Source organism: Melospiza melodia, chromosome 2 (genome assembly GCF_035770615.1).
Source record: "Melospiza melodia melodia isolate bMelMel2 chromosome 2, bMelMel2.pri, whole genome shotgun sequence".
NCBI classification, from domain to species: Eukaryota; Metazoa; Chordata; class Aves; order Passeriformes; family Passerellidae; genus Melospiza; species Melospiza melodia.
This window is the reverse complement of record NC_086195.1, coordinates 125,637,765-125,649,716: the sequence shown is the minus strand read 5'-3', so window position 1 is coordinate 125,649,716 and position 11,952 is coordinate 125,637,765. Positions and strand designations below refer to the sequence as shown.

The window sequence follows — 11,952 nt, the reverse complement described above, 5'->3', positions numbered from 1 at the left end:
GCAGCAAAAATATGTCATCACCAGATAATATTCCCCAATTCTCAACACCTCATCATTTGCTCCAGCAGCTATTGACACAAAAGCTGTATGGCTTTCAACTTCTTGAGTCTTTCCTTCTAAATGTTTCCTGCTGACCCAACTTCATTTTCCATTTTCTGTTGACCAAGAGTTTTTCTAAAGGTCACAACTGAGTCTTTTTTCTGTGGTACCAGAAAGAGAAGCTCTAGCAATAAGAATAGCAGCCACCATTTGCTCTGCAGCTGAGAAGATATGAAACACTGATGGAAGCATATAAACCCCAACCCTCAACCTCCAAAAAAAAAAAAAGCAGCCCTTCCCCTCTCCCCCACCCTCTCCCAGTGTAACCTTCAAACACCAGAATACAGAATAATCTCAGTATAGGTAAATTAAAAACTTGTATGTAAATATTTTATTCTCTGATATTTTGCAAATCAGAAAGCAGTGTTTGGTAATAAAAAATAATACAGAATTATTATTTTTCTTCCAGTCCATACTCATATATTACCAGGTTTCCCACATTGCAGATGAAACTGTCTCTTACAGCCTAAAGACAGTATTCACTTTCAGTACATTCTGTACTTTTGACTTATTTAATATTAGTCTTCTGAACTATTTACAAATATATTACAACCTTTAAACCTCAAAGCAAAGAGCATTTCAATAATCAATCTGACATAGGGATCAGTAGCTTCTACATAACTTCAGTGTTTAAGAGAAACTATACACGCAGTGCGGTAGATCTGAATAATTTATATCTTTTAAAAAAAGAAAAGCACTGAAAGTTTCTGAGTATAAAACTTTCGCATTGCAGTGGTACCTACTGACCCTCCTGGACTGGAGGACAGGAATGGGAGGTGATGTCACTGTGCTTGTAGAGAGCCTCATCCAAGTCCAGTGCTGTGTTGTTCAGCTTGAGGGTCATGCAGCCGTGGTAGGAGGCGGTGACCGGAGTGGAGGTGACAGGAACGTCTGTGGGAAAGGGGAGATAAATGTCTCTGACAGCTGCCTTTAAGTAAACACCTGCCCTGCCTAGGCTCAGATGGATATTGCTTCAACGAATTCAAGCTCACCTCTTTCCATGCTGGCGTTTCTACCTCCCCTGCCCCCTTGCCAGAAGGCAAGAGCCCAATCCCAGACGTGAGGAAAACACCATCTGTTCTGGTGCACCAAAGCCCTTCTCCCAGGCTGAACCCTTCCTCAGCTGCTCTGTGCCTCTGCAAGGGCTCCTGGATGAAACCTTGTGCTGCACAGCCTCACTGCAGGGGGACAATGTGTTCACACAGCCCCATGTTTTCCACTCCTCCATCTCCGAACCCTCTAATTTGTTATTGGTGGAGATGTTAGACTTCCCTCTAAATGCTCTTCACCTTCAAAATAGCCTCCAAAATATTACGGGGAGAATTTTATGACAGGAAAGCACTTCCTATATGCTGCCTCTGCCACTTGCTGGACTCATCTTTACCATGGTTTTGCTGTGTATGAGCACAGGAAGTTTGCTGGCCTTCATGAGCAAGGTGCTGGAATTCATCAGTTGAATTGGTCAGACTAATGAGGCTAATTTTTACTGTGGAGATCCACTGTTCTTTTAATCAGTTTACCAGAGACAGAAAACAGATGGCAAGGAAGAAGACACTAAGCACAATCCAATAGACTAGAGGAAATTAGTCAGTCTTACTACTAACTTCTGTAATATCATATACACACTGACTGTAAACAAACAAAAACACAACACAGTAACATAACAACAAGAAAATCTACATGAGCTCTGTGCTCTACCTTTCCCCAAAGGTCTTTAGTTTATTTACAACCCAAAGCTGACCAATCAAACTGGTTGTGCAATGGAAAATAATGAACTCAAAAAATATTTAACTTCACAGTGATTCAGGTGGCTAAATAAATCACTTATCTTTACATCAAAGCAAGGACAACTTGAACAATAGGTTGTCCTGTTGACTCAAGATTATATGAAATTTAAAGTGCTCTGCCTGGAGATATGCAGGGCTGATGTGCTCAGACACAGCTCAGACAGAATCTGGGACTGAGTGGGAGAGAGAACATTTGTGGGAGATCTGTAAGCCACAAAGAAAGACTACAAACCTCTTCAGCTTCCAGGGGGAGAGCTACCATTGCTCAGTAGTTGTTTTATTTAGAGATGTTATCTATTTCCCATTCCCCTCCATTTGCCAAAGTTTATCTGCAAAGTCTGCTGAAGGAATGCAGCATCTCTGTTGTAATACCTTACAGGAATGTAAACTAAATTTTGAGTCAGAAGAGTTGAAGTTGTGACTTAACAACTTGAAGACTCATCTAAGGAATCAAGCAGATTGCTGTCACATGTGCCACAGGGCTGACTGAAAGACAGTGTGGGCTTTCAGATAGATTTGTAAGAGATTAAAAAGAATTTTTTTTCATTTTATTGTAAAAATACAATAATTTATACAATGAAATACAATTTCATTGTATTGTAAATTATGTGAAATATTTAATTTTCTGTTTTGAATAGAAATGGATCTGTCCAAAATGTGGTAAAGATTTGAAAGACTAGTTTAAAGGTTTGTTCACCTAGTGGAATGCATAGTTTCTGAAAAATCACCTATGCATTATATAAATTACATAATTTAGAATTTACCAGAACTGAAAAGCCTACAGAAAATGCAATTAATGTCTACATGCTCTCTCTTATCTGTTGAAACTCTAAGTAGTATTTCTTCCACATCTGCAACATTAGCTGTGCTTAGGATCAGACTTAATACATATTTCGATCCAGAATTACTTCTTTCTTTGTGGCAAATGGAATAAAGAGGTGAAGTTTGACCACTATACTGTTTTTTCCACAGGGTATGGAAGCACGGAAAAACCAAAAACTACGTAATGTTTTCAAAATCTGAATGAGCCAAACTGACTTAGATCTGACCATTTGGTATTGTTACTTAACCCAGAGTGATTAGTCCAACTGAAGTGCTGAAATGTTTATTTGTTTGGCAAATGACAGTGTTTCTCATGCAATTCCTCTCAATGGCAAAAGCAGAGTGCTGGCAGAAATTCCTGTTGCTAAGCACAACAGATCAAAGAGGGGATAGCAGCTAAACCTACAGCAGCCAGCTGAGCCTGAGCTGCCACAGCCATGGCAATGAAAACCAGGCCTGCACCCAGCACAGGTAGTCTAAACCACAGAGAACCTGCACAGTGACAGAATGGGACGATTTCTGAGCTGTGGAAATCTCCACTGTGCATCTGAGAGCAGCTTAAAAGAAAGCAGGCAACCTCTCTTGCCTGTGCAATGGCCAGCTTAGATAATTTAATCTGAGAGTAGAAAATGCCACATTTGGGATTTCAGCCTTGTTCCTGCCACTGTGTGAATGTCCCAGAGTATGTGGCCTCCCCCTTCCAGGTGTGACTGTGAGCCATTTGCATCATCAGCAAAAATCCTCTGTAAACTCTTGTTCATGGTGGGGACAGCCACACCATGTGTACTGTGTGGCACCTCAGCCACCCTGTTCCAGCCTGACTGCTTCAGCACCTCACAAGAAGCAAACATTTGTACCTCTCCCTTGCTTGGGCAAGTAAGGGCAAGATTTTGCTTAGCTGCTGGCATCATGTGCATCAGAGACATAAGTGTTCCTTTAACAGCATTCCTCAGCAGAAGGGACTGATAAACCTGTTCAGGCAGAACAAGAAACAAACTCCCAAACTTGGCCAAAATTCATGATTCAGATGAAAGTTTGATCTTACAGGTTCAGAAGAGAGGAGCAGACTGACCTCCCAGAAGAAACGCTGTTGTGCTGAAAAGCCAGAGACACTACCAATGGTGTTAGCCCCTTGGTTGTGCCCTACCTGCCCCTGGCTGGGAGGCAGTCAGTTAACTGTGATCGCTTCAAAGAGCATCAGCCAGGGACAATCCCCACACTGCACTTCCCAAGTTTTAGGCAAAACCCCCTGAGGCCCTAGTACTCCCCTCAAGGAGTGCTCCCATGGATTCATTACATTAATGAAGCACTGCAAGAACCTGTAGCCCAACTCCTATGGATTTTACCAGGTTTAAGGTAATAACCCAGTTTACAGCAATCCTTCAGATTAAGTAATCCTTACTGTTGAACAAGCAAAACCTCCTCTTAATATTTTTGCCTCCAGCTGCCCTCATAAGGACACAATCATTCAAGCAAAGTGCAACCCCAGATCCATCATGTTCTGCATTGCAGACAAGGCCTGCTCAAGCAGAAAGAGAAGGACTCTCACAGCTTGAACAGAAACAGTTTTCCTGACTCTCAGCTCAGCAAAGCTAGTTGGAAGTCTGTGGTCCATGGTACAAAACTGGAGGCTCACCTGGCAATCCTCCCACGTATGTCTTCGTTGACTGCAAAGAGCCCTCCAGGATGGACAGACTGTCCTCCAACTCAGAGATGCTTAGTTCACTTTCTCCTGCTACCCCATCCACCCTCAGGGATAAGTGATCTTTCTTGAGGAGGACATCCACAGAGTGTTCCTTTTTATCACAGAGATTTATTGCCAGCCTGGACACAACTGTGTTCTCCAAGGCCACGATGACAAACTGAACAGCAGTGGAAAGAAAGAAAAACAGGCAATGAGCAAAAAAATACCTAGCTACACTTACCCAGTACCAAGATGAGCCCAATGTGTCCTTTATTACAAATATATTGCAGAGCCTTCAGAGAATTAGGCTTATTACTATTGCTGATTGTGTTCTGAGCTCATTTTGCACAGATGAAAAACCAGTGAACCAGTGGGACTAATTCTTGAAACTGTCTTCTCAGAGAGAGTTCTTACTGGTCTTGCAGAAGTCATTATATTGCACTGGGGACAAACCAACTGGAGCTGCCGTACTATAAATGAAAATTGGCTCATGGGATTTAGTGAAATCCTTCCTGGCTTACCCTTGTGGAATGCCAGAATTTAGCCCTTTGTTATGAATGCCATTCAACACTCCACCATGACTGGCTTTTCCCAGCACCTTTCCCACACCTAAAGCCTGTCTCTTGGCTACTTTGGGACAGCTACTGATAAGCAAGAACAGAAATCCATGGTTTATGGCACTAAACAGTTTCTGTGCCAGAAAATAAAATATGCCTGCATTCAAGAGAGCAGTTCTTTTACCTAGGCCACATTTGCAAAGAGCTCCCTATTAGCATCTGACACACGCCTGTAAGAGGCAGAACTTCAGGCAAGCACTGTTGTTTCAGACTGTGCTCTGAACAGATGGGACAAATAATGAGACAGGCAGCAAACTTGACAGCTGGTTTTGAAATTGACTTCCAGTTACCAGGAAACAGCAAGGAAACTTCTGTACAAAAATACTTGTTTGTACCTGTTGCTTCAGTTTCTTTGTGGAGTGATAGTCAATCAGAGACAGCGATAAAGGGACAGATGCTTCTTCTGTAACTAGGGCAAACAGCACACCAGTATCTGTTGCTGGTTGAATTACAGCATTTACTTCAATTTCCCAATTTGTCTTGGTTTCATTTCCAGAAGAAGGTTGCACTGCAGAAAAAGGAATTCATTGGACAATGTGTCAAATGGGTAAGCTGTTCAATTTCTCCCTGGAGAAGAACATAGGCAGATGAGCATCTGGAGGGACTGCCACATTTTTTTTTTATTTTACAAAAAATCATTCCAAAGCACCTGAACATAAAATTGGACAAGAAAATGGCATCAGTTTCCTCTTGATACCTTATGCATTCTGCTGGTTTTAGAATGTCAAAGGATAACATGAAGCTTTTTATCACAAAGAGTTCGTCAAATTCCCATGGCTGCCAATCTGACACATTCAAAGAACTGCCACAAGATAGGTCAATTGAAAACCAGTTTTTGAACCAGTCTGTCCAAAGATCATTGAGAAATCTGAGTTGAAATTTGACATGCAGGAAACATTTCTATGAAAGCCTGTATTAAACTCAAAAATTGTATAAGCATACTACACTCACCACCTACTCAAACTCTTCCTGATCACTGATCTCTCAGAAGTGTGGCATGTTTTATTTCACCTGTTGCACCCTGAATTAAATTTTCTGGTATCTACTTACTGCCTCAGTGCCCTAATAATTGAAAAGGTAATGAAGGCTGCAAAGAAAGATATCAATGTGCTCCTGTAACCTCCCTTCACAGGACTATTAGCTTTGCTACTTCACCACATCTTGAAATACAATAATCCATTCTTCATAGAGCTTACCACTGCAAAGGAAAAAAAAAAAAAAAAAAGAGAATGATTGTTTGAAAAAAAATGCAGGTGCTGAGGCCTTATCTGCACTTCACCTGCATTTTAGATGCTGCCTTGTCTTTACTTTGGAACTTTTAAATCCATGTGCTGACAGACACCTGGTACTCCCTAATTGACCATGGCACAGCAGAAAAATCCACATAACACTGAACAGATGGCTCCTGCAGAGCAGGACTTACACACCATGCAAAAATAGATGGTCAGCATTTGTGTGGGTTCAGAAATATTGACAGCTGATTACACAGATCAGCAAACACAATAATCTAGAACAATAAAAGGTGCCTTTCTGAGTGCTACATTAGTATGGACAAGTTTGATTTGAAACCTGTTATTACTGTATGCCAATTTCATTGACTTCTATCAGAGATATGCTTGCTGCATTTGTCCCAAGTGTAAGTAACGACAGCCCATGATTAGAAGTGAATCCAAGACAATAGACAATATAAATTTTTCTGTCTATCATCATCTCAAGATACAGAAGTATGGCTTTCAGGTCTCCCTGTTGAGCAGGAAACAATGGTAAGGACTGGAAGCACCTAAGCTGCTGACAGAGAGGTGTAAAGCCTCTAAGGCTGAGGATGGGCTGGAGCCAGTATGGCTGTGAAATGTGTTACTGGAGCTACACAGAAAGAACCTGATGGCCATATTTGCACTGGCTTGATCTATCATTTACAAGCCTTCCTTTGACAAGAACCACAAGTTTAATCTTTTCTGCATCAATCTACAGTGAGTCTGGCACACACCTAACTTTTAACACTGTTTATTAACCAGGTATGGTTAATGGCAGGACAACGGGTCAGAAACAAAAAACCCCAGCCTACTTACTGTGAGTAAGATTGAACACAGCAAAACCTCGGCCAGGATAGAAGGAGCCTCGTCCTGCCACAGCAAAGCACTGCATCTTTTCATTCATCTTTATGGTCTCCTGGATGGAGGTGTCCTCCCCATTCAGCCAGTTCCATGCCCGCATGCAGCCATCCAGCCGAGGGTTGATCTGGGAAGATACAGCAGCATCTCATGCCTCAAATGATTGCTCAGTGAAGAGGAATTGTGTGCAAAGGAATACTGAGTTATATTCTCATAATAAACAGTAGAAATCATTTTGACGTGTTATGCACATGCAAACCAAGAGGCAGGAACCCCAGTCCTGTGACCCCAAGCAAGTGAATGGTCAGTATTTCCCCAGGAAACTCCCCTGAGCTCAGCTTGTCTCCACAGGCCAGAAGGACATTAGCTAGTGCAGGTGCTGGTTTGGTTGTATTGGTTCTGTAAGCTCCTCTATGTGTTGTCCATCATTAATACAACTTATTTCTAAAGCTCTGTAGCCAGAGCTCCATAATTCAGCACTGCAAATGCTAGAGGCTAAGTTAAGGCTGGAAATCCCAATCCTTTTTGTCATTGCAAACAGCCTGCATGACACACAAGACAGACATTGGAGCTGATCATGGTATAAGTTTTTGGGTTCTGGCTCAAGGAGGGGTGCATGCATCACAAGACTGGCACACCACTCTGTACAAACCTCATTCCTTCCAGCTTCTAGTTAGGCTATCCTGTACCTAATGTATTAAATGTCTTAAATTTAATTTTAATGTATAATACATTATATAATAATACATTTAATAATACATTAAATTAAATGTATTATCCTGTACCTAATGTCAGCATTAAAATGGGAGTCAGTTTGTAAAGAGAAGGCTCCTTGCAAAGTCTTCAAATCAGCACCACTGCCCCCAATTAAGTGAAGGAGAGAGAGAATTAAGTGTCTGAGCCAGGATAAAAACCTGAGGAGTTTCTGGCCCTCAATCCTAGATTCTGACTACACCCTGGGCTTACTGTTTCTGACAAGCAGTGGCCCTGAATGACTTCTTGGGAGGCACAGGAACTGTGAGGCTCAGCTGCTGCACTCCCAGTCACAGAGCCTCAAGCTTGTCACCCAATTTAGGAATAAAGAGATGCAAATTTGGATTTCAAGGTGCCAACTCTGCTGGTGGTGGGCATTCAAACCAGCCTGAGCAGCAGCTATTCCAGAAACACAGCAATCATCCAATCTTACCCAAGGACTGCCTTAACTTTTATTCTTATGCTGTATCTACTTCAATTAGGAGGAAATAAAGAAAAATAAGCTTCTGTTTTTCCTTGGCTCTCACTATAGTGACACAGCAAACAAATGCAGCAAACTGTGATTTGTTACACGTGAAGAACAAACTTTGGGCACAACACAGAGTGCCCCTGATGTTGGTTCCAGACTTGGTAGGCACAGTGTCACCCTCACACAGCAGCGTGCCCACTGACCCCTCCCCAGGCCACTCCTGCTCTCCAAGCCAGCATGACCACTGAGGATTTTGTCATGTGCTACAGTTTTGCTGTGCCCTAACTCTGCAGGTGGGATACATCTCACCCAAACTTACCAATCAAAACATCTGGGGACTCAACTTTGCTACTGGCTTAGGCTCCTGCTATAGTCAATGGGCAGAAAGCTGCATCCAGAAGGTGATAATTCCACCTGTTTCAGGGCAGGTTGAACTGCTCTCAGGAAGGACCTACATTACCCCAGGAGAAGATGAACTCAAGCCCTTCAGGCATGCAAAGGAACACAAGTTATCATGCCACACTTACTGGTAGAATAAGGTCCTTTGTTTTGAAAGGAATGCCTCCTACTGTCAAATTCAGCTGGTACACTCCCTTGTACAGTGTAAACAGGTTTCCTGAGACAGCAATTTTCATAACTGCATCCCTGTTCACCTTTATAATCAAATTTCTTTCAAGTTCTTCAACAGAGATCTGAAAAAGTAAAATTCCAAATTGAGTTATTAAGTACGAATAGAACTTAGTATCTGTAGTTGCAGGTACAGGACAGACCACAGTGAAATCCCCAAGATAAAGGAATATTTTCAGTCCCCAAAGCTCTTTGTTCACCTTTTAAGTTACATTCCACCTTGATATGTAAATCTACTCTAGAAAGCAGTCTGTGATAACCTTATTGGTGAAGACAGACCACCTACTTCAAAACAGCTACAGAAAAACGTGAGTGGATTAAATACATGACTTGTGTAGGTTGCTTTATGCAAAATGTAAATGCAATAATGAGTTATTAATGAGAAACTTCCTATTGCAACTGCATGTGAAAGGAAAGGCTGGAAGGACAAACAAGATGTCTTTTGTTGGATCAGTGTAAGATAATGCAGAAGCCTCCCAGACCCAGACTTTTAATATCAACCTCTTCAAAAAGCACAACACAGAGTGGAAATTTTGAGAGGGTAATAAAAATGTGTAATAGCCAATAACTTTTCTCTCAAAAAAGCAACTGCAAGTTTTCCTTCCACATCTCTGAAAAGCTACTTCTAGGAAGATTCTATTACCACTGAAAATTCAAAAAGATTTCATCATTTTGATTATGACCAGGCTGCACAGAGAAGCACTATAAATCTCCTGTGGAGGGAGGGAAGGTGAAGCCCAAAGCTGATGCACCAGACTGACCAGCAGCCAAGATTCTGCTGCCTTGGACATGGGTCCTGCTACCAGTGGGGTGTTCTGTGGCTGTGGCAGAAGACAATCTCAATCCTTCTGTAAAGAAGAAAGGAACACACCTCCACTATTTCATAATCTTCTTCCCACTCTATGACAGATACTCCACCTACTCACTCTTCATCTGTACAGCTCTGTTCCCTGGGACACCCAGAAGCAGCTTCCATCAGTGAGCTGCTGTACAAACCAGTTATCTGTTTCAGAGGATGTTTAGACATGTCCTGCCCTCTCCCTGCTAGCAGGTCAGGTCCTGAGCATCTTTCTCTCTGTATTCTGACTAGCAGTCCCAAATTGCTCTCATCAGCCATTCTGAGTTCTTGCTCTGTGGCTGTAACATAAAGGAGAACATAAAGGGGTTGAGCAGGTTTGTACCTGGGCACTCCCTTTGGATTGCAGTCTTCAGTAATCAAGATTAAGTGAATTTGATAGTAGGAAAGATTATTCACAGAATTTTCTCCTCTCATGAACCTTTTTCTTCTCTTATGAATTCCAGTACAATCTGGTTTATATTGCTACAGCACTGTTTCCACCTGCTGTGTTGCTCTATGCCACATCCTACAGGACATGAATTTATTTGCTTGTTTAAAGCAGCACCTACATCTCCAGACTGCATTTCATGGAGACACACCAGCCAGTCTCAAACAGGCTCTTTCTGAGTACTGGGTGGCTGTGAAGCCCATTCAGTGTGTGGGAACATAAGCCCACAGGCTGTGTAGCCAAAAACTCACACACCTCTGCCCAGTGTCGTGGTCACCACTGCCCTGATGCTCCAGGCTGTGGAGTGCCACAAGGAGCTGGCACAGAGCTTCTCCCTGCTCCTGGCACAGACACCGGGCAGGCACAGAGCCAATGGGAATTGGGAATAGCCAGCTGCAGCAGTGCCCATACTCTGAAGAAACACTGCTATTTACAGGGCCACCAGAATTCAGGGCCTTTTAAAATTTTATTAGATTGCATAGCAAGTAATAACATATAAATAAAAAAAAAATCTGCATCTGATCTTTAATACAAGCAAACCAAAATCAGTGAAAACTTCCATAGGAGAAGAGGTTAATCCCTGTGGGAATTCTCAACAGATTCCAGTTTAGGAAATTACATTCTGCCTACTTTACAATGCCCTCTGGCTGTTTAAGCTCCTGCTTCTTATAGTCAAAGCTTAATTGCTGGTGCCCTACCATCACATATAAACCAAAAGAGGAAGCCTTTCAGTAGCTAGCATCCTGCTCCAATTCCCTACTCCTGTGGCAAGGAGAAGTTGCTTGCTGCCAGCCACCATGGCTTAGGGACATTCAGCAGGACAGTTTGCATAGCTAAGGGCTCCCATATGCTCAGCCATAGCAAGGGCAGGCAGCTTTGTGTGTTGGATTCATGCCCTGGACAGCTCATGGCACACAGCCAGCCTGCCCACTGTTTGCTGAAAAGCAAGTGGACAGCACTGAAAAGGGACAGACCTACTGTCAACTGCAGGGTTACAACCAAATACCAATCTTGTGATTGCTTAATTTTCAGCCCTGACATTTAACAGGTAAGTTATTATTTTTGCTAACCAGACTGTGCCCTCAGAGCAGGACTAAACTGAACACTGAAAATAAGACAAAATGATGACTGTTTTTGGAAATGCAAAACAAACTGAAGGCGAGTGCATTCTCTATCATAATTTCATACGTGCCACTTCATCCAGCTGCATTACACACAACTAACCACATTGAAAGTCTTTCCTGAGGTTTGCTTGTTTGTTTTCAATGCTGGTTCAATGCTCACTGCAAAATATTTTAGGAAGGATTAACACCAGAGAAAATACCTAGGTAGAAATATTGGCCTGAAGTTTTGAAAATGCCATTGTATTTCAGTAAAAAGTATGCAACTTTTGCTCAAGAGATGAGAACACAGCTGGTGCTTTTTCATATCTTTTGCTTTTAAATAGTTGTTGTTTGTCCATCTGCTGCAAGTTAAGTAGTAAAATTTCTTTTCTCATAACCCATATGAAGTTCTCTCAGTATCCAAAGTCCTCTGGTAAAGATCTAACCAAAACTAAGGGCTTGATTCTGTGCATACTGAAGTGCAGACTAAAGATCACAACTGCATTTAAGCCTGGACTGTGACATCTGAAGGTTGTTGGGGCTGTGTTTCATGGAAAGTGAGGCTGCAAAGTACACACACAAGTCCATGCTCAA

General features: G+C 42.2%; 1 protein-coding gene across 1 annotated transcript in view; it reads right to left on the bottom strand.

Moving 5' to 3' along the window:
* Positions 1–403: 403 nt before the first annotated feature.
* GAS6 (growth arrest specific 6) overlaps positions 404–11,952 on the bottom strand; it is a 39,749-nt gene continuing 28,200 nt past the window's right edge. Inside the window, exons 11-15 of the mRNA XM_063149892.1 lie at positions 8,870–9,034; positions 7,079–7,247; positions 5,345–5,517; positions 4,345–4,570; positions 404–990 (exon numbers count right to left, since the gene is read on the bottom strand). Coding sequence (XP_063005962.1) covers positions 839–990; positions 4,345–4,570; positions 5,345–5,517; positions 7,079–7,247; positions 8,870–9,034 — 885 coding nt within the window. The 3' untranslated portion in view covers positions 404–838. The remainder of the gene's footprint in view (positions 991–4,344; positions 4,571–5,344; positions 5,518–7,078; positions 7,248–8,869; positions 9,035–11,952) is intronic.